General features: G+C 39.4%; 2 protein-coding genes across 3 annotated transcripts; one reads left to right on the forward strand and one right to left on the reverse strand.

The window, feature by feature from the left end:
- Positions 1-3418: 3418 nt before the first annotated feature.
- On the reverse strand, positions 3419-15562 carry LOC306827094 (uncharacterized protein). The gene is made up of 4 exons (XM_079348749.1): positions 15473-15562; positions 11324-12023; positions 9839-9998; positions 3419-9529 (listed from the first exon to the last, which is right to left on the reverse strand). Exons 1-4 carry the CDS (start codon positions 15493-15495, stop codon positions 3807-3809), a joined length of 6606 nt encoding a protein of 2201 aa, XP_079204875.1. The 5' UTR covers positions 15496-15562; the 3' UTR covers positions 3419-3806.
- tcea1 (transcription elongation factor A (SII), 1) lies at positions 15513-21120 on the forward strand. 2 transcript variants are annotated; one of them, XM_079348750.1, is made up of 10 exons: positions 15513-15716; positions 16700-16762; positions 16861-16966; positions 17836-17938; positions 18041-18189; positions 18274-18344; positions 18780-18920; positions 19081-19227; positions 19789-19860; positions 20694-21120. In XM_079348750.1, the coding sequence occupies exons 1-10, from the start codon at positions 15642-15644 to the stop codon at positions 20700-20702; spliced, it is 936 nt and encodes a 311-aa protein (XP_079204876.1). In that variant the 5' UTR covers positions 15513-15641; the 3' UTR covers positions 20703-21120. The 2 variants fall into 2 exon arrangements, with proteins under 2 accessions (XP_079204876.1, XP_079204877.1); XM_079348751.1 differs by having other exon boundaries at positions 18044-18189.
- The last annotated feature ends 2436 nt before the right edge of the window (positions 21121-23556 follow it).

The following is a 23556-nucleotide window of genomic DNA, read 5'->3' on the forward strand; positions in this document are numbered from 1 at the left end:
TGGCCACAGAGACAGACAGAGGAGGCCGGGATTGTCACAGACAGAGCAGGGATTGTGTATTGCTGATCTGTCACCTAACTGCAGCAGCAGAATGCAGACAGTAGGCCGCATAATTATTGTTTGTAGCCTGGTGTTTGCCAGTGCCAAAGTTTGGACCAAATAGCTCCCATTCCTGGCAATGTTTGGAATTTATCATTCAGGTCCTTTCATTTTTGTTGCTGAGGTTCCTGTTTTTCTCTTAAGCAATGGCACTGCAGGGAGGCTAATTAGAAATACTATACAAAAGGACAAGAAGAATCAAATAAGACCAAACATTTGTCAGAGTCAGTAGGACTCTAATGGGACAAGGCATCAGATAATTTAAATCTTGTTTTAGGATGTCATTGCTTCAAAACCGCAGGCACTGGGCAGCAAAAAGGCATCCTTTGTTTCACCTCCCCATGATGGTGAATCACCCACCCGCAAGCCCAGTAACCATAGCAAAGTCCAAAATGTTTTGCTAGAGTTGAAACACAAACAGAGACAAATTCAGGGTCTATCCAATTTATTGCAATTAAGTCTTGCAGTTAAATTACTATTTTATGTGCCTATTGGCTGAAAAAAAAGTATTTGTAGGATGCAGTTCGCTGACTGTGTCTCTATCAAATATTAAGTTTATTTTTTCTTTAGCTCCCTTTATAAAGTTCTTGGGGAAATCTAATAAATTGGTTGGCTTCTTTGTGGGTCATTACTTGGCAGATTTAGGAGAGGGAGTGCAGCAGCACAATGCCTTTTTTTTGCGCCTCATTGGGTGAATGGAGATCAGACTGAAGTAAGTTGAAATGTGAGAAAAAGAAAGGCTGTGAATCCATGCCAGGGGCCCCCAGTGAGCTTTTGTCAAATCTGTGTGTGATGGGCAGGTTATTAGCACTGCTGGAATGTTAGTTTGAGGAACTTGTAATTCTTGTAGTTCAGTATTTCCATTTTCAGAAGAATCATATATAAACTAAGAATAGAGACAAATACCTTTTCCTCCACCACTTTAATATGACAGCTGGAAATACTGCACTTTTTGGGGTTAAAATAATACATTAAATAAAAAAATATAAAAACAGTAGCTGAGACCACAGACTGTATAAAAGGGCATATACACCCTACGGGGTGAGACAAAGTTACTTCTTTAAGTCTTCAGCAGGTCCAGTAAAGAAACGACAGCTCTCTAAACTTCTCTGGTTCATTTGAAACTGCTCTTTGAGGATAACTCTAAAATGTTTGACATGAAGTAAATAGTTTCAAATTGTGTTTCAGACTTTTTCTTCTACATAAATCAACCCATAAGCTTTCAGATTTATCTTGTGACCCCTTGAGGGGTTTTGCATTTTAATATTTTCTTCTTTTAATCTTTTGATATTTACTGTACATGTTTTATTATTCTGGGGAGGTTTTTGGAGTAAAAAAAGAGAGTACATTGTGTTTTCATATTTGACATACTTTATTCACTGCTGGTTTTCCAAAGGTTTTTTTCCCCTTCCATCTGCTGTGATTATTTTTTCTTCAGCTTACTAGAACTTAAGCTTTAGCCTGACAGAAAATGTAGAACAGAGCTTACTGGATACCTTTCAACCATTGTAACAACAGAGAAATTACACTGCTGGGACTTTTTTCAAAATCTCCATAGTGACTGACAAAACCCTTGGAAAGTATCCAGAATGGTCAGTTTGTAAAGACCTCGCTTTCACTCTCGCTCTTTTTGTCTTCTTCTCGGTGCATGAGTGTGTATGCAGAGAGGGACTGAGGGGAGGGACCACAGGGGAAACAACTCCCAAGCAATTGTCTCTTGTTTGCATTAAATAATACTGCATTATTTTTCTCAAACACAGAATTAAACTCTGAAATGACCTGCTGTCATTTGGTTATAGTTATCAATGATAGTACCCACTGGTCACTCATTAGGCTATTTGAGCTCGTCTGTCACTGACCATCACATCACAAGTGTCACTCCCATATGCTTAGCTGCATCAACGGTCAACACTCACACTGACTGACAGCTGCAGAAGACACTCTCTCTCTTTCTCTCTACACTCTATGTTCACCTTCCTGCAATGAGGGAGTCATAAGGAGCTAAATCCAACAAGCATGAAAAAAGGAAAACTAGATATAGAATATCTGATAATACTTCACCAAACATCTTTGACTTAGAATTAAGAAAATATAATAATTAATAATTTAAGACTTTGACTGTGGACTGAGCTGCACTCTGTTTTTCCAAACTTAAATCGAATATTGTCAGCCTAAGGCTCATTCACATGCTTCTTCTGCTTAATGACTTTACAAAAGTCAAATGTCACCAAAGTCCACAGGCTAGGCAATGGTTATAAATAGGATCTACAGTTTGTATTTTAATTTCTATGTTATTACAAATACAATCATTGATTTTTTTTTTTCACCAAGCTTTGTCCCATAAATAATTTTAATGATCAACTGTCTGTCCAAACAAAGTCTGGGTCAGATTATTTCTTACACATTGTGGACTAAGGGCTCTTTTTTTTAACTTCATGGAAGATTGTAGCCCAAGTATCATGACCTTTTTGTATCCTGGGTAACACTGTTGACATGACAAGCCTTATTACTCACTACATTCAGCATATTAAGGAGCAGGCATTCAATGGGATACTTCACCCATTTGCATGAAGCTGTGTATCATTAGAAACATGATAGTAGTGTTGAATGGTCGTGAATCCAGCCCTCATTTTGCCCTGAGATGAGAAAAATGTGTTTTTCTTTGCTTGTAAGTTTTCACATGAAGAAAACTTCCATGGTATGGAAGTATAAGCAGCCACTCGTTTGAGAGTCAGTCAAACCCACATGTCAAACGTCATACCAAACAAACCAAACCAGGTGTTTAGAAAAAGCTTAGGTTGTTGAGAAACACTTACTTCTTTTCTGGAGTTATTTCCATATTCTTCAAAATATCTTCTGAGCATCGCTGCTAAAAAATAATCCGTCCAATGAAAGAGGAAAAAAACGTTTAACCAGGAGCACTCTCACCTGTCCAGGTAACTTCGGTCGCCACTTTTGTTTTGATTTGACTGTTTACGAATTGAAGTGACCTCTGTGCCGCATGATAGCTGCCTCACACCTGCCATAAATCAAGTTATAACAGTTTGGCTGTGGAAACATCACCTGCTTTAGTTTTGTTAAAAATTGTCTGAATTTTTTTTTAAATTATTTTTATTTTTTTTAACAAAGCAGTGAACGCCAAAACTTTTAGTGACAGACCAAAGGTTAGACCATGGAGCCTATGACATTTCTCCTGAGTCAAATTTGTTAAAGTGATAATTAAAATTCTTAATTGTATATCTTGCCTGCTTTTACAGTATGCATAGGCTACATAAATAGACTGTTGGTTTAACTCACTGCCACTGTATAGACTCCACTGGCTTTCTGGTGTTTATCAAATAGTAGGATTTGTATCAATAGCAGCCTGTGCAGATAGAGTCGTCTGTCTGATGTATTGCATTTTATTGATTGAGAAGCTGATGCCATTTATTACTTGTAAGCATAGACAATACAGATATGTACAGGTTGGAGCATTTAAATATACATTAAAATATACAAATACACAATCTCTATATTTAAACAAAAATAAGAGGCACGTCTCTTTTTAATTGCTGAACTTGTGGTTTGTGAGAGCAGCAGCAAAACAAGGTTGTTTTTTTTTACATGGTCATTTGACCAAACACATAACAAACATTAAAATTAAAAAGATGTATATTACATGACTTTCATGTATGTAAAGGTTTCTTTGTAAATAATGCCTTTTGCTGTTATAGTATGGGGCAATATTGGCCACATCTCAAATGCAGTGTGTCTATAGAGTCTTGTGCTTGTACTGCTCTCCCTCCTCCACCAGATGTCCTTCTTGCCATTGTCAGAGGTGAGGCCTCCCCTTCTGGATGCACTTTTCTGTCTGGTATGTTAAACTCAACTGATGCAAATGAAGACAGACTACCGTTTTTATTTGCCCAGGTTTGAGAAGTATTGATGGTGGGTGCTACCCGAACGCCTCTCCCCTTGACACTGCTTGTATCTTTCTTCCCACTTTTTAAACTAGACTCATCCAAAAAGGGGTCGGAATCACTTCCATGTGGCATGTTATAGTAGGTACACTTTGGGGTTTTAGGCTTGGCCATCTCCTCAAGCTCAGAAGAGGATAATGCTGCAAGAAGGTTTTGCTGGGTTTTATAATGAGGCAGGGAGTCCACGCTAGACCTTGAGTGACTTGTATCTGTAGAAGAGCTGTCCACATTATTGTACATTCCCATGGACACTGGGGGAGAAGTTCTGATGAGGTGATTCTCCTTAAGCAGCCACCTTCCTTGGTCAATCAAAACCCCGTCCTTTGAGTCCTTCTCTGAGGGGAAAGAAGAGCACTGCGTGGCCTCTCTGGCAGCTTCAGTTTCTTCCTTTTGTGAGCTTCCAGCACTGAAATAAGAAAGATCCTCCTTTGAGGCTTTAGCGGCTGAGTCCAAAGAAGAGAAACTCCCTCCACTTTTATTGTGGGAATTTTGCAGGACTTTTGAATCACTTGCAACAGACAGTTTTGAGTTACGGATATCTGTATTGCGTCTGCACACTGGAAATTGTCTCTGTGAACCCTCTTCTCCGCTCTCTGACACAATATCCACAGATTCTTGAGTTTGGTATCCACCGCTCTCGGAGGTTTCCGGCCTGTAATCAGACAAATCTGAGCATTCTGGGCTTGGAAGACACTTGACGCCGTATGAACCATCATTTCTGTTTTTTGAATTTGAGGTTTGATTCGTTTTTACAACTCGAGAGTTATCTGGCTCGATCCTGATTTTCCCATTAACATCATATGTAAATACAAGGGAAGCACACTGAAGGGCAGAGTTAACAAAGTCAAGTAATTCCTGTGATATCTCAACTGGATGTGGTTGACTGTGGTTCAGTTCCTCTTGGTGTTCCCCGCCTTCATCTGTTTCGAGTTCATCGACTGTGTCTGTTCCATCACCCTTGTCATCTGCACACTGAATCTCAGAGGAATAATTACTAACTGATTCAGGGTTGTCTTCCCCTACCTTTGTATCGTCCTCACAGCTACTCTGCTGCTGCAGATACAAAGCCTCCTCAAGCAGATTTTTACTTTCCTCATCACTTACATCTTCTTCCTTTACATCCGACTCTTGCTTTTCTTCATCAATCTCAACCCCCTCTAAAACTTCTGTCTCTACAACTGATTCTTCCTCAAGAGTATTTTCTGTTTTCTCAAGATTTTTCCAGCTCTCCCCACCCTCAGAATACTTGTCCTCCTCCTCAAAATTCCCTAGTGTTTCTCCTTCTTCCTCTTCCTCCTCCCTCTCTTCAATAGCATCATCTTCAGTAATATTGTCTACCTCATCTTCCAAATCTTTCTTCATGATAATGTTCTTCATTCCCTCTTCCTTGTCCTTTTTCCTAATGCCTTCCTCTGAAACCTCATTAAAATCATCTGATCCTTCATGATCCTCCTTCACTTCTTCAATATGTTTGACTTCCTCCTCTTCCTCCCCCTCTGTCTCATCATCAACCTCTTCCTCAACACTTTCTTCCCCCTCTGTCTCCTTATCATCATCCACCTCTTTATCTTCCTCCTCTGTCTCTTTATCACCCTCTTCCTCAACACTTTCTTCCTCCTCTGTCTCTTTATCACCCTCTTCCTTAACATTTTCTTCTCCCTCTGTCTCATTATGAACCTCATCAACCCATTTTACTTCCTTTTCTGTATCCTCCTCAACCTCATCCTCCTCATTTTCTTCCTCCTCTGTCTCCCTGTCAACCTCAATATCCACATTGTCCTCCTTCTCCGTCTCCTCGTCCCCTTCATCCTCTACTTTGTCTTCATCCTCTGGCTCTTCATCAACTTCTTCCTCAACACTTTCTTCCTCCTCCGTCTCCTCATCATCATCCACCTCTTTATCATCCTCCTTTGTCTCTTTATCAACCTCTTCCTCAACATTTTCTTCTTCCTCCATCTCCTCATCACCCTCATCAACCCCTCTTACTTCCACTTTTACATCCTTCTCAACCTCAGTCTCCTCATTTCCTTCCTCCTCTGTATCCTCCTCCTCAGCCTCATCCTCCTCATTTTCTTCCTCCTCTGTCCCCCTGTCAACCTCAGTATCCACATCTTCCTCCTTCTCAGTCTCTTCATCACCCTCTCTTTCATCTGTCTCTTCAGCGCTAATGCCCTCTCCTGATTCTTGGTCTTCTTCGTTCATTAATCCATCCTCTGTCACCTCAACTCCTTCTGTCTCTAATCCTAACAAAGCTCCATCTCCTTCTTCCTCCTCCTCATCCTCTATCATCTCTTCTTCTTTCCCTTCCTCAACTTTCACAACAGATTCCTCCTCCTCTTCACTGCCCTCTCCTGCGTCCCCTCCCTCCTGCCCCTTGTCATCATGTCTTACCTCTTCATCACTTTCCATTTCTCCAGCCTCACTCTCCGCACCCTCCTCATACTCATCTATTTCGTTTGTAACCTCATCTCCTCCGTGGTTCAACTCCTCCCTGTTGTCTCCTTCATCTTCCTGTTCTTCCTTTTCTCTTTCCTTGTCATTTACCAGATCATCTCTCTCTGTCTGTGAAATGTCCGACTGTTTTACATTGGTATCTGTTTTCGGAACTTTGGCAAGTTCATTCTCTGATGCGGTCACCATGGTTGTACTATCATGCTCTGGGGATTGTTCTGATTCATCATTTCGTTCTTCAACAAATTTCTCTACATCTTCCTCTGAGTCTGACTGGTTTCTTTCAGTTTCTATGAAGGTACTCTCCTCTACAGGGTAAAAAAATCTAGATTGTTGGATTGTTGAACATATCTCTGCTCTGAGCTCTTGTGGCATATTCATTTCTTCCATAAGCTCATCGATACCTAAATGCTGTTCGTCAAATACATCACCACCTTCTGAGACAACGTCTAATGCAAATTCTGTTTCTGAAACTCTGGGGGACAGTGGCTCACTTTCAAGTCTCTCCCTCAAAATCTGAAAGTCCTTCCAGCGTGCTCTGAGCTGAGAAGATGCTCTGCTTTGCAGATCGGTCAAACTTGCCCTTAGTTCTTCTGTGTCCTCAATAGCAGAAATTTTCTGAAGGGACTGCATCATGAGCATGGCCTCAGGGTCTCCAAGCTCCTCTTCAGATGCTTTTAGGTTATCTCGCAAAGTCATCACTGATAAGAATGACAAGAATGCTTTACATGAGGAGCCAAACACTGAAGCTACTTGTGTTGGAAAATCTGGAAGGCTTGTGGACTTCTCAAGATTGGATGTTGCGTTGGTCTCAGACACCCCTCTGATGCATTGAATAGAAGAATAAATCTGATTTAGGACAGGTTTTATCTTTGCATGAGGACTTAAAAAGTTTGATGATGATGATGCTTCATTGTCAGCTGGACCAATGGCCTCTGCAGATTTGTGCGACCTCATGACATTCTCCATTTGTGTAGAATCAACTCTGACACTCGGCATGGAAACGCATAAACCTCTTGCATAGTGTTCATTATGCAGAAGAGCTGGATCTGCATGATACTGTGGTACGGTTAGACAAGAAGCTGATTTTTTTACATCACCAGGAACTGGACAACAATCATCTTTAGTTGACTGGTCTTCAGTCTTTTCATCTGACTCAGAATCGGCGCCGATCTGAAACACAACCTTTGTCTGCGTCCTCGAATCACCAGTGTTGGTCTCCTCAGTGTATGGCACCGGGTCTGGACTGACCTTCTCCAACCAGTTCTCAACATACTGATGAATTTCAGAGAGTGAAGGTTTGAAAGAAGGTGTTGACAAACTCTCACTCAGCTCTTGAGACTTTTTAGGCTGTGAGAATTTGTGTTCAGTCATAGATTTGGGCCTTGGAATTGACTTTCTAGCAGGCAAAAGAGAATTTTTGGGTTGTAAAATGTCTGACATGTTTTTCTTCATTTGAGGCCTTGCAGTTGGAGAATTTACATTATGACCGTTATTTTTAGCAGCTGTTTTATCCATGTTTTGTCTTAGAGTTGAGTTTCTTTTCACACTGACAGCATTGGCTATTAAAGCTTGCTCTTTCCTGGCAATCTGTCCATCCTTACCCGTTCTCTTGAATTGAGGCTTCTCTGTTCCGTTACTCCTTTGAACATTTTGAACACTTTCTGATGAACTCTTCTTCTCCATACTGGTGTTGCTGCTAAGCTTGTCTGGAGATGATCGGACAATATTTTTTGAGGGACTTCCTCTGCTTTCTTTTAGCTTTTTATCTGAACTGCTTGATGACGTTAAGCTCTTTGGATTCTTAACAGGTTTAACAATCATTTTCTTTCTCTCAGTTTTAGGAGTTTTGACCTTAGCTTTTCTTTGGGCTTCATGCTTAGTCACTGAAGATTGATGGTTCGTAATCTCTTGTGTTTGAGTTATTGGCTCTGATGACAATGATAACATCTCTTCTTTTTGTCTTTGTAGTGAGTCTCTAGTGGGTTGCTGACTGCTAAAATCGATATCACAATCATTGCTGGACGAAGGAGGTGCTGAGTCAAGGGAAGGTTTGCTTTCCAGCGCCGGTGTGGAAGAATATGAAGGTGCACCATCTGCACTATATTCCTCGTTAGCATAATAGTTGTCATAGCTGCCTTGACTCTCATAAATATGCATTACAGTCTCTGTAACCTCCATCCCATTATTTTGTATCTGAAGAACCTCAGCGACTCCTGATGACCTGATGGAGGAGTGGGATCCTTTGTTAATTGCTCCTGCAGAGGGCGTTTTGCGTGGCTTTGGGATCGGCCTGTTACTGCTGCTGCTGTGTCTGACAACACGGTATCCCTCAGTCTTCTCACCACCAGCCGTCCTCTCCATATAGGAATAATGTCCCAGGGTACTCTCTTGAACCCCTGAATCTGTCACCATCTTTACGCTCTCCACTGACGCCCTTTTAAACTGTTGAGCACTTGGCGTAGGACTGCGTTTGAATGCTGTTTTTGCTTTTCCCATCATTCGTTCTTCATTAAACTTGACACCCTTTCCCTCCGCAGCGGGATGGTTCCCCTCTTTCAATTCATCTCCACTGATGCTTGAGGAGTTTTTGGCAACTGCATTGTCTGAGTCAGTAGAGCTCTTGCCCGACTCAGAAATCGAGGCACAGACTGTCCTCTTGCTAAGGCTTGTGCGGCTGAGTGTGGTGGTCCAATGGAGCATCTCCTCCTCTTTGACAGTCAGACGGACCTTCATCTCCACAGTCATGCTGCCATCTTGATTCACACGGAAAGACTTTTCTATGTCATCATCCTGAGGTACAATGGACGTGTGTTGCTCATTGTTTACCCTCCCAGTTTCGCACGTCTCAAAGGATGTGCGTTGATGGTTGGTCTCAGTTTCGAATGATCTGTTTCTTGGTTGTAGATGGCTGTTTGTGCTTCCACTTCGAGACTTGTTTATTTGGCTGACAATGTATCTCTCAGATGATAAGGAAAAGTTCCTTGATCCTCTTCCGCTTGAGAAAGATTTGTTGTTCACTTTTGAGGAAGGTGTTTGACAAAAAAAAAGAAAGGTGATTGAGACAGCCAGGGAAAGAAAAAGAGAGACAAACAATTAATGCCTTTACAGTTGTCTCAATTTCTATGGTTTTATTAATATAGAAAATAAATATTTAGCATAAGTCTGCAGACTGAATGAAGTGAAGTTACTAATTTCTGATAACTAATTTATCTTTAAAACATTTTTGCCTTTTCTGTCCCATGTGAAAAAAAGGACCACATGGACACTTTACAGAATCACTATAACCCCAATGTACCAAATTAACAGCATTACTCATGAACACTTACAAGCTCTGGGCTGTAACATAGATGGTTCCACAGTATCCATGTACGTTGCTTGTGCCATTTGGCCCACTTTGTGGGAGGAGTAGTTTCCTAATCTGAATGGCTCGTTTCCCGCCGCCACAACAACTCCAGAGCAAAGGATAAGTGCTGCAAGACCATCAACCTAAAAAAGGAGCAGAAACACTTTCAATCAACATATTGTCCCAAAAACAATCACATAAAGCATATGAAAGACAGTTCAATAGGAAATAAGGTTTGGCTCTTAGAATTTTTAAAATATGTTAAGTAATAGTGTAAAAGCTCTTTTTTCTTATTTCTGTTAATTCAGTATAGATTTATCGTAAAAGTTATTTATTCTAAATGTTCAATTTTGGCTTATTTAATTAAATATAGTTCAAATAACAATGAAAAAGCACATCTACAGTTACCATAATCATCTTTTTTTTGGGTGATGGCTGGGTTGAAAAAAAGTCACTTTGACATACAATGATTCCACAGTGTGTTTTCAGTTCCATCAAGAGTTTTGTCACTCTATAAATCTAAATTTATTTAAGGATAATGTCAAATGTGAACATTTAATAGCCCATGACATTTGAGATTCAATCCAAAGCTCAGGAGCTGGCGAGTCATTTGTTTGTTTTGTCACTTGTTTTTTCAAGACCAAGTCACTGTCACAAAAGTGTACAAATGGTCTACCAGCAAGTTTCCTCAGTATAAGAAGCCTATCCTATTTGTGTGAGCCAGACGTACCTTTGCTTAAGTATCCCTGGATAGAAAGTTAAATCAGGGACAACAGCAGAGGTTCCATTGATTCGCACGGCATGGTGCCAATTTAAAAGGTCAAAACAACATTTCCTACTGTTGTATGAAATCCTTCATCAAACAGTGAAATTAAATCTCTAAGTGTCTAATTACTGTGTTTCACAGGCAAAGTATGTGTTAAACAAAGTTTTTTGGTATATTCTTGTTTTTATTGTTACTATCCATTCCACCCCTAAACAGAAGATGACTATTAGCTGAGTGCTTAGTAAAGCAAAACAATCAGGTATTGTCTTTATTGTCCAACAAAAAAACCTGCCTCACATTTCTAAAGAAGATGGTCCAGAACAAATCTCTCAATTTCTTCACAATTGCGCTCAAAACATGGGTAAGGCAAATACGGATAACCGTAAATGCTTCTTATAAATACACTGCCTGTTTGAGTGATCGAATTACATGATAAGGATTTGATTCTAGAAAGCAGGCCACCAACTTGTGTTTCAGTAGGATCAAGTGCGGACACTCTAAAAAAACCTGTTAAAAAAAGCTCATGAGTATAGTTTCCATTCTGCAAAGCTAAGCTAACCAGCTGTTTGTTCAGTTCCATGTGGATGTGAAATTCGTGGAAGTGGTTTATTCACTTAATTATCAGCAAGGAAGTACACATGGACATTTTTAGTACAACATCTCTTTTTTTTTTTAGATTGTTTTCAGGAACACAACACTTACTCTTTGGCCATCTGCAGAGAAGAGTTTCAGCACTGGGAACTGCAGGATCTGGGAGAGGTAATCCAGTAAAGCGTCAAATGTTGGTGCTGTTCTTCTCTGCAGCACAATTGTGCGTTTAACAGTGGGATCTCTATTCTTTATGACCTCAAGCCTCTTTGGTGTCCTTACTGCCGCCCTCTCTGTGATCCTCGTTGGCCTGTTAGCCACTTCATTTATTCTGCGAAACTGGCCAGACTGGAGTCTTTGAAACTTTCGTCGCCCTGCGCTGAATGGTCTGGTGGTGTTCCATGGTACCTGCCGTCGGTTCACTTCATCCAGATTTATTGGCTTCACTCGCCTCTGGTCAGAACAAATGTATGATCCCCCGTCATTTAAGTCCTCCAAAGCTTTAACAAGGTTGGTGCCACGTGGCGTGGTAATGGTCCGAACTCCAAATGGCAGAGGCACTTTCTTTGACAGAGCATCTAGCAGAGCATCAAATGTCTTGAAGGTGCGGGCATTGATGACCATGCGATGCCCGCTGAATGTATAGTCGCCACTCTTGTAGAAACATACTCTTTTAGAAGCGGAGGGATCTGAGATTGGCTGGAAGGGTCGTGAGGGTAATGTCTGCTCACTGTCAGTGGACAGTATCTGGGCAGGGGACTCCTGGACAGGAGGCTCTTGGACCGGTGTGTTGCTCATATTCGCCCTGAGCTTTCTGGTAAGAAAGTAGAGAGAGGGAAAAAGCTTTTTCAGACATCAGTTGTCTTGCCATTACTACATAGTGTAAACACTTGGAACCATGGCACACACTACCTCCCTACTTAGAGCTATTCTGTTGTGCTAATTGGGACTGGTTGTCATGAATTCTCACTGTTGAATCTATTGCATGTTTGATTTTAAGCTGAAAAGAGTCCCTGTTCGTTCTCAATCAGAGTTTACTCTTCTTTCATGTTTGAAAAGATGCTAGCTCTCACAAGGCAGGCTTGGTTTTCAGGTAAGGTTGATAATGATAATAATATTGTAGGAGGATCTTTTCTCTGGTGCCACGGTTTCAGTAAATGCTGGTCCAGTTTTTAAATAACACATTTGTATATTTGGTGTATTACATCCTTCATTTATTTACAAATGTAAGGAACCTTGACCTTTTTCTAGCCCTTTTGACGTCACTGGCTCAGTGCAATTGTTACTGAAGAAATTCCAGCACTTTGCCCTTTCTTCATTGCAGATTCTTTGACATTTTCTGTTAAAAAATAAACTTTCACTGCACATCAAGATATTAACAAAGAAGATAGGAAGATTGTTTTTAACTTAGTTGAACTATGGTCGTTTGGCTTTTGGATGCAATGTGAGTGTTTTCTCCAGGTGCATACACACATCATTAAAATAGGTGGATTTATATTATGCATTTTCAGCTCAAAGGGAGACACTTTAAACAACTCATCAGGAATTAGGTTGACAGGAAACATGCATAAGGTCACTGCTAATTACGTCTTTAGTTGTACAGAACATATTCCACTTCTACAGTTTAGTAAATCAATGATTATATATAATAATTTTTGTGCTGTCAAACACACATTTCTTGTGCAGTATGCTAGTTCTAATTAACTTTTTGTTTTAGAATAAAATATGTTTTTCTTTTTAACACTACAACGTTTGAAAGCAGATTTTAATTAACCACACTGAAAGCAGAAACAAAATATCAGGTCTAATTACATGTCGATTTCTAGAGATATAAACAAAGCCCACACACACCTTAAACAAATCAACTACTTTGAAAAACTGCAGCCTAAAGGTCCTTTAAAAACAGCTAGCTGTTAAACTAACATGTCAACAAAATGTAATGATCAAGACTTACTGTATTCCTCACATTTCACCTTTATTATAAAGGCAAAAACAACAAAAGCTGAGTCCGTTATTCTACCAAGCGGTGTTCAAAGCCTCTCAGCAGCACTCCAGGGCTATTTTGGGACGGGCAACATCCTGGCTAATTTGCTTAATCTTTGCTCACACTTAATCAGCATATCAAGGTAGGGTAACCAATGAAGCTAACACAAGAGGTGAACTGCAGCTGTCTGAAATGGTCAATTTCAATCAGAATAAAATTCAACAACAAAACTGGTGAACATGTATTATTTACTAAAGGAAGATTAGGATCCTCATTTTAGTTGAAGGATTGACTTCTTAGCTAATGCAGCTGAAAAGTCCGATTAAAATACTAAATAAACTTTTTACAATTTGTTGTAATTACTTTGCGATAAAATGTAGGACTTGTTATTTGCACTTAAAAAGACAAAGTTAGAAAGAACCTGACTGAGTAAAGGACTTAGTAAATATGTAGAATGAATGGCTTAGTGTTAACCAGAATACTTTAGTTCCTGGAGAGGGGACTGGAAAAGATCATGAAGGTCAGCTGTGGAAACAGGTCGATGATATTACAAGACTGTCACTGCGATGAACATATACCTATACATACACAGGTGGCTAGAACTGTTTCCAATTTGTAAGAAGCCCGCATAATCTGATTTGAGAAGTCTTGGCCTAATAAGGATTAGGTGAACGATTTTGCGCACTTGCTGACAGCATCGAGCAGAAAAAGGTCTTAAGAGGGCACTTTTACCTCACAGCAGGTATTGGATATATGCCATCAGAACAGTCAGTGCATCACTATTTTACCTGTTTAACAACAGTATCAATTTCATCAATGATAAATGTGAAAATCATTTTAGAAATACTGCAGCTGTGTTTCCAAACACTTAATATTTTTATTGTGCAGTAATACTAAATGTTCTTCAGTGATTCATGATTTAATTACATCAAGGGGTGAAAGCTGTGTCATTTTACTTCAGCTATAAGAGAATGAGGGTTTCAATTATTATTTGCCTCTTACTGTGTAAAAGCAGCTAATACTTCCCACAAGCTCGTGCAGTATCCTGGAAGACTTAGGACTAGAGGGGTGGTGGAGGAGGGGCCTGTGCAGGTCAAACAAAGTCCAATTTGTGGAGAGTTCAAGCTACTTTGTGTTTAAAGTGTTGACTAATAAATAAAGAAACTTGTACTCTGGCAATTTGTTGTAACAAACCTGTGGGAAAAAATATTACTTTCATTTTTCCTTTGGACAAAATGTAATAATAATAACAAATAATAATTTAAGGAGGGTCAACACTTAAAAGAGGGATTTTCCTTTTTTTTGTTCAGGTAAATTATTTACAACATTCACAGCCCTGACCTTGCGCTCTTGGTGAAAATGTCACCACCTGATCTGTTTGGATTAGTAAGATCAAACTAATTGTGTCAATCAGTCTGACATGAATAGTCAACAGTGTACCACCGTCATGGCTCATGATGCCTATAACGTTATTCAAGGGTCGAAGGCTTGCTCTGTGCAAAAGCCAAACCTTCATCAAAAGCCATGAGTCCTACCAAGTTGCTCATCTGTTTTGGTTAGCTCCCAGTAAAATAAAGTATTGTCCACTTTTGATATTTCATCATGTGTCGTCTGTAGCAGGTTGTCACGTGGGAGGTTTTCCTTCCTGTTGTATCTGCAAAACTTATTGCAGTCATGGGTAGAAAGTTCATCTGGTTATTATCAAAGACAATGTTTGATATATACACAGGTGAAGCAATGTTTTTTTTCTGCTTCAATATCTGGTGGTTGTTTTTTGGTTTTTCAGATGATGAGGATGAACCTTTTTTCAAAACTTTAATAATGCAATGTCCAATTACAATTATTATCCATCAACGTTTACTACTACTTAAAGTCTAATAAATAAATGTGTCACTTTGACAATCAACAGATACTTTCAGGTCCACATACCATTTTAAACTTTCTCTGAAATTCTGCTGAATGTGAAAACATGAGAGGACAAAAAGACACAAAGTACACTTTGTAAACACTCCTTGTTGATCCAACAGGTGCTTATGTTGCTCTTTGGCGCTGTCCAACGACAGGTGAGCGATATCGCAGGATGCAGACTCGCATACATGTTTGAGGACAAACTATAGAGTTATCTCTGTGCATTAAAAAAAAGGTATTTTTATTCTGAAAATGGTGCATGGGTTACTGGTTTACTGTGCTACGACTTACTTACAGCTATTTTTAAAGTCTATGGCTACAACAGCTTTTTTTTTTTTAAGGATCTCTGGAACTATCTCGATTAATTTCACCTGAACTCATCATCATCATGCATCGATTAGCCAGGTCTGCTGCACGGCAGAGGATCCGTGTGGCTCCAGTCCGTCACTCCGCCGCTCTCATTTAGTGGCGTGGTCTTTGTCGCGAGTTTTCTCTCCTTTTTTGGGTCCTGGTCAGTGGATTTCGTCGGGATCAGTCACCATGGGGAAAAAGGAGGAAGAGGAGATCATAAGAATTGCGAAGAAGATGGATAAAATGGCGCAGAAGAAAAACGGGGTGAGAAGAATGAAGCCGCTTAGCCGAGCAGCCTGATGTTGATGTTTAGCTAATGTTGGCGCTAATGGGATGTGTATGGAGTCAGCAGCTTCTCCTTTCAGTTTCTGTCAGTGCAATATTGTCTCATTGTGCCACTTTCCCAGAGAATATTTTCGATCTTAAAATTGCACCATTATCTCAAACATTTGTCCCACAGCTGCAGCTGGTTTACCTGTGGCTAACTGTTTAGCCTGAAAAAGCTAGCCTCCATGTCTGTCCTATGGATTGACAGTAGCCATAAAGCGGTCCAGTATTATTTTGCTGGCATTATGTCTCATTTTTCCCGCTGGAGCGGGTCATTTTACGGTAACCGAAATATACCTGTGAGATAAGTAAATTCAGAGTAGAAACGGCAGTAAAGTTAAACCGTTTTGTTGTGCTAATGTTCAGCCGGCTTCAGCGTTGTTGTTGTTGCTTTAGCTGACTTAACAGTTAGCCGCCTAGCCACTAACTGTACAACAGGTAACTTTAATAACTTAAACCCTTATTAAAGTTAACTTAAACTCAACTACTACTTTGGATTTCAAAGGGCTTGAAATGCGGAATAAATGCCTTTTCAACTCGACAGAATACGACGTGGTTATAGTCCTTTTTTATGGCAGAAAATCAGTCCGAAGAAGCAAGTGAAAACACATTTTACGTTGACACTGAGAGTTAACTGAAAATTAGTGTAATTGTCAAAAAGTTGCAGTGCCAGTTTACTTTTATTGAAAATTGAGTTTGTTGGTCCAATTTCATTTATTGCGCATGTGTTATCAAAAATATAGAAAAATAAAAAAACAAACTTGACTTTCCCTCGGGATCAATAAAGTATCTATCTAGTCTATCTATCTCCAGACTGGAGATAGTTTACAGCTTCATTAGTCACAACGTATGATAAGAACATTTACAGCATATAGGTAATGGGATATTGATTAAGGTTTATCTGAACTCTACCTCTGCAGGCTGGTGCATTGGATCTATTGAAGGAGCTGCGCAGTATCCCCATGACTCTGGAGCTGCTTCAGGTATATTTTCTGATTTCTTGGGTTTTTTTTCGTGTCACCGTTCACACATGCAGTGTTTAAAATACCCTGATGGGCCCTGACTAAACAACTCTCTACAGTCCACCAGAATTGGGATGTCCGTTAACGCAATCCGCAAGCAGAGCACAGACGACGAGGTGACATCCTTAGCCAAGTCCTTAATCAAGTCGTGGAAGAAGCTTTTGGGTAAATATGAAATCCTTACTCAATCCATGTGTGCATATTTGTTGTGATGAGTTATTTCTGTCATTGTATTTTTTTGTACGTTTGAAGTTGTGATTGTCAGTCAGTCTTTGCATTTATTTTGGCAATGATGGCTTTGATTTCTTACTGACGGGAACATATTTCCTCAGCTGTCAAAAATGTCATGAAGGATTTTCATAAATCACTTGCGTCTTTTTATAACGCGCCGTGGTGTAAAAAGATAGTTATCATAGCAGCAGTATCAGTAAAGGTTTTCGTTCAGACTCTTACACTGAAATGTAGTATCGGTCAAATAACACTAAAATCCCCTCAAAAAAGGCTTTATCTTATTTTGTAGTAACATGTCATGATAATATTCTTAAAGTTTGCAGTAGAGACTCTGACTCAACTGTTTTTTTGGGGGGGTTTTTAGCACATGAGATGTTTGAGTTTCCTGTTATGAATGATGGCTGACTAGTGATAAAACAGACAATTTTCTTTTCTTTTCCATTCAAAGAACAACAACGTTGTGGAAAGTGAAGCCATACAGATCCCTTCAAGCTAAAAGTTCAAATGCAATTAAACCTGTATTTTTCTCACAAATGTTTTAAATGCAAACCCTCTTACCACTAAGGGCACTTTTCATATTTCCTCTATCAATCCCCATATTTCCTGTATTCCTTTATCTGCTGAACAGCCACACAGACATTAAAGAGACAGAAAATAGTCAAACATAAAGGAATGCTAAATTTTTATCTTCATGTATCAAGCTTATTAAAATATGACTTTGCACTTCTTTTTAAGTGTGGAACTTCTCTCGTCACTTTCTTGTAATATTGACTTGCTTGCTTGATTTGTCACTTGTACTCCAGATGAGCCTGGTGGGGGAGACAAATCCTCAGAAGAAAAAAGAAAAGAGCAAACGACACCTGTTGTTTCTCCTTCGCAGGGAAGCCCAGAGGCAAAAGAGGAAAGGTAATTGAAAAAAATTATGATACTGAAGGTTCAAGAGACTTTTTTTTTTTTTTTAGTTGTTAAAAATATAAGGTAGATTAAGGACTGTTTTTACTCTTACAGCAGCTCCAGCAGTAACTCCAGCAGCAAGAGTGAGCACACTGAAGTCACACCCAACACGTTAATCAACACCTTTCCTCGTGCACCGGGCACCTCTGACTCTGTCAGGCTCAAGTGCAGAGAGATGCTGTCAAATGCTCTGCAATCAGGAAGTAATATTATTTTGTGATACTCCCACATTTTCCAAATGTACCGTCATATACAATTCTGACTTTGGTCCATTTTCTTTTTCGCAGATGATTATATTGCTATTGGTGCTGATTGTGACGAACTTGGAGCTCAGATCGAGGAATATATCCTTTACATGGTCCTTTGTTTGTGACACTACATGGTATTATGGATTGTACCGTTTACTCTTCTTAGTTTTAATAATAATAATACATTTTATTTGAAATTTGTGAATCTCAAAATGCTATTTTTGGATGCCTGTGGTATATTTACTGAGCACATCAGAGCTGTGCGCCATATTTAGTGGCACTTTTTAAATGTAAAGTTTGTACAAAAGAATGTGAAACAGACTCGCCTAGAACATCAGACAAGCTGTTATTTGGTGTTCTTTGGTACAACAAGACATCATTTCTGCAATTCTATGTTTTTATGAAAATTAGCTCTTAATGAAATAAAAAAACCCCATTAATGATAGCTTCTGCACTAACACATAATAAAGTGCTACTTTTAGGATGAGGCTTCAAAAATACGTAACATTGAATTCCTTAACCTGATATCACGCATTTTCCATGAGTTTAAGAACACAGACATGAAATACAAGAACCGTGTGCGGAGCCGAATCTCAAATCTGAAAGATATGAAGAACCCCAATTTAAGGAGGACTGTGCTGTGCGGCAGTGTAACTCCTGAGCGGATGGCTAAGATGACGGCAGAGGTTTGTTGGCTGTTGGTGGCTTAAGTCAGTGTAATTGTTACTCCAACACTTTTCTCAGTCTCTGCAGCTGCTAGGTGTTTTTTAATCTTGACCTAAATGTTGGCATTATTTGTTATTGGGCGTTTTTTGCAGGAAATAACTGCCAACCTTCTTTTTGTAGGAAATGGCTAGTGATGAGCTGAAAGAAATGAGAAAGAATTTGACCAAAGAGGCTGTCAGGGACCATCAGATGGCCACCACAGGAGGCACACAGACTGATCTATTCACCTGTGGCAAGTGCAAGGGCAAATGCTGCACATACACACAGGTACAGTCATTGTATGCTTCATATCATCATCATTCTTAAAAATATTTAATTTTAGATAAATATGTTTCTGTTTTTTTGTACCTTTTTTAATTCCCTTAGTATCTTTTGCTTATTGAATATTCATTTATGTAAGATATATGTAATTTAGGGCCCCGCTTGCGGTCCATGCAGGCTGTATAGGCGCAGAGCTCAGTGACGGCACAGTTTAGGCGTGCATGGTGTGTTTAGATAAGCAGCAGAAATGTTTGTTGTGCTTGTGAAGCGGCCGTTGTGGAGCTTCAGCTCCTGGGCGAGCTTCAAGTTCCCACCACCGTGCCCTGAGGGTTTCATGAGTCCACAACCTCATATTTAACGCTCGCCTCCTGAGCAGACTATTGTTATGGTTGCCCAGTTTATCGCTCCAATTCAAGATGTGATTTGTGTGTTACCCCCTCCCCACTCCGAGACCCTCATCTTATCTGAAAGCCATCGATTCATTGAGTTTTCTGTGATTGAAGTGTGGACAATCATTAAGCATGACGTTGTAAATAATAGTTTGTGTGTGTTTTTTGTCATTCCCAGGTTCAAACTCGCAGTGCTGATGAGCCAATGACCACGTTTGTTTTCTGCAATGAATGTGGAAATAGATGGAAGGTATGTTTATCATCGTGGGATTTTATTTACTCTGTCCTGCTTTGACCTGCAGAAGTCTGTGTGGGGAACGGTGTAGCCCCTCCCACTATACCAAGACTTTTGCTTTTATAATGCACCTCAGGCTGTTCACGCAAAACAAATGGTATTACTTTTTGAAGACATTATCTGGCCAATTTTTTTTTTTCCTGTTCCACTTTCCAGACAAAATGTGTCAACTTCATACCTTTATGTATGCATCCCACTTTAGCTCAACTTGTCCAGAAAACCATGTCCCTCTGATGTTGAATTATTGTTGTCCACAAACTAAAATAAAACAAATCATCGATATGGCAATTAAAGGGCACACGGAGCAGCAAATGAATGACAGTGCAACTATGCTAAAACATTTAACTGAGATAAGAGTCAACAAAGAATAAAGGGTCAAAGAAGAGTAAGTGGAGTAAAGTGGAGTAGTGCATTCAGACCAACATAAAAAGAATAAACAGATAAAGTATAAACATAATAAATAGAATAACGTGGAGTAGTGCATTAGACCAATGTAAACATAATAAATAGAATAAAGTGGAGTAGTGCATTATTTACTGATACCATACTGATTTAATTAAAATAAATCAAGACATGATAGATTCAATAGAAATACATTACCAGGCCCTCTCAAAGGGTAATTACAATGCTTTTTTTCTGCAATTACATTAAACTAAGATTTGGGAGATGATTTTCTATCAAGCCTATTTCGTTCAGTTACACACAATACTGCAACTGCATAACATGTTGCTTCTGAAGAAATGTCAGATTTTGTTGATTTAAACCATTTGTGTTTTTCTATGTTTCAGTTCTGCTGAATCGGCGGTCTTGTTCACGGCACTCCGGCAAATAGCAAAATTCCTGGACCAGGTTACGTCTCTCTGCAACAGATTGGAGCTTTGCATCGTGTGGTACATGGTGCACAACATGCCATACACAGACGCCACTGCGATTACCGTTTGAATAAACATCCTGTTTATAGATTGAGCTCGTTGTAATTTCCCCAACAACCCCCCCCCCCCCCAAAAAAAACTTTTACTATTGTTATTAGTTGTTTCTCACCGTCGGATATATGCGATCATCTTGTCTCATTCTCTTTTATCTGCATTTTTTTATATGTAGTTTTAACACTTCGGACAATGTTGTTTTGCTTTCCCCTCACAACATTGCATTGTTTATTTAATTTCCCAATAAAGTGTAATCCATTTGATTAAAAAGAAGTGCTTTTTATTAGTATTTTGTCTCGTTTGCTTATGTGAACATAAGTGTGTGTGTGTGTGTGTGTGCGCGCATTTGTTTGTGGAATATTCATCACATCAAAGAGAATGCTGATGAATGAATATTAGTCTGAGCAGGCACAGCATAATGTGATAGGCTGAACCAGAGTAGATGCACATTTGTAGCCCCGTGCTCGAGGTTTTATTAATTGCCAGGTGCAACCGCTTTGTGTTGACTAGTTGTGCTGCTTTTTCTCACTGAAAAACTGAACCCAGAGCAGTCACAGATCTATTTATTCACCGAACTTGAGGAAGGCTGTACAGCAGAACTTCAATAGATTAATACAGTGTGATTCGCTTGTCATGCTGTCTGTGATGTACCTTAATACACTCACTATTGTGTATATTCAACTAAAGGTTTATCATTTTGTAGCTCCAGAGTAATCAATCTGATAAGAGAAATTGCTTAAGCAGTGGTTCTCAACTCGTTTCAGGTATCACAAAGATGATTAAATGTATCCTACCGAGTTCTTTTTTTGGCATTTAACTCCCCACACACAAAAGTGGAATAGACAATTGATGGAATTTACTTCTATGTAAATTTTTAAATATTTACACTTTAAGAAACGTGAGCAAATGTGAACATTTGTCTAAAGTATTCCTAGCACATAAGATAATATATTGCTTGCTTTAAGAATAAATTAGCTTAAGTACTGCATAGAAAGTACTGTCCTTTTCATTCTTAAACCAAAGTTATTTATAACAAAATGAAGAAATCCACTTTGATGAATATTGGATCATACTAAATCCTTCTCATGAACACTGATTTTTTTTTTTTTTTAACCAATCTTATCAGTCGTTTTGGTGGAAAAATTCCCCAAACTTACTGAAACCAGGAACACTTATATTCGTGTGCATCCACTTACCAATATTTTGATTCATCTGCTTAATCCTTTAACATTTTCTAGGAGGTAAGGTATAAAACATTAAGGAAGGTAGGTATAAGTACCGTAAATTCCGTACTATTGAGCGCACCTGGATATAAGCCGCACCGGCTAAAAATAAGTAAATAAATGTATTTGTACATATATAAGCCGCACTTGATTATAAGCCGCAGGTGTCCACGCTATAACAAGAGCTATTTACACAGACGTAGGCTACCGGTAACATCCGCAAATACTGTAGCGTCCGTCCGGACGTTAAAGGACGACGAGAGCGTTCAAATAATAACTTAATAACCCGATCACTGTCGGCCGTGACCACGCCGTTTACAGCAGAGAGCAACACATAACTTGCCGTAACAATCCAACTCTCTCCCCCAGCGTTCTCTCATACAGCCACTCAACACGTTCTCGCTGGTGCATTCACTGACTCTCCACATAATCGGAATTATGAACACATTATCAACTACTGACTTTACAACATGAACCGTTACAATACGAAGCCTAGCCGACGGTGTCTGTAACACGGCTGATGAAAAAGATGACCGTAGTATATTTCACAAGAAAAAGTCCATCCATTCACTGCCTCAGAATGACTTCATTACTCACTTCCTCAGTCTCTGTTGTCGCTGTCAGTGTCATCTTAACGTGCAGCAGCTCTGTTAGCTTCTTTGACAGCCAGGTCGATCGCCTTTAACTTGAAAGCTACATCATATGTATTTCTCCGTGTGTTTTCCATGATGAGGGTGCGTGCATGAAGCGCAAAATGACTGACATTAAGATCCGACGTGACGAAGTCAAATGTTTTTGCGGCAGAAGCTCATTGTCCCCCATAAAAAATCCATGCATTAGCCGCACCGGAGTAGAAGCCGCAGTGCTCGAAGTGTGAGAAAAAAGTAGCGGCTTATAGTCCGGAATTTACGGTACCTTTTGTATTTAATTATGAAATCATGCCATAGTCGGTAAAATTATTGTGCTTTATTTGATCTCAATCAAAATGCCCACAAGTCATTTTCTCATAAAGAGAAGCAGAAAAGAAAACTAAACCATATACTGTAAACATTCACATTATTTGTTTTTTAAAAACGTATTCTTCAGTAAACTCAGCGCAAAATAACACATTTCATATAGTAAACAGAAGAAGAAACAACATATAGGCATCACTCCAAACCATTGGCTTAGGTTCTGTTTTGAGGTTGATCTGCATGGTGAATCCAACCGCTCAAATTGCACATAATAAGTTGAAGTTGACTCTAAGACAAGTGCCATCGTGAAGCACAGGTTGGCAAGAAGTTCAGATCAACCAGCCCTATTAATTGATCTTAGTTTGCCCTCAGCAATGAAAGACGTGTCGTCATTACAGTCCATTATATTGGAGTGGACAGATTTACTCACGATTTAAGAATTAAGATGAAACACATGCGATAATTTGGCCAAAGAGACGGACAATATCCTTGTATGCTGACCAAGTGCTCCAGTAACAACCATCCAGTTACCACGGCAAGAGTCTGAAA

The sequence above is a fragment of the Symphodus melops genome (assembly GCF_947650265.1).
Source record: "Symphodus melops genome assembly, chromosome: 7".
Classification (NCBI taxonomy): Eukaryota; Metazoa; Chordata; class Actinopteri; order Labriformes; family Labridae; genus Symphodus; species Symphodus melops.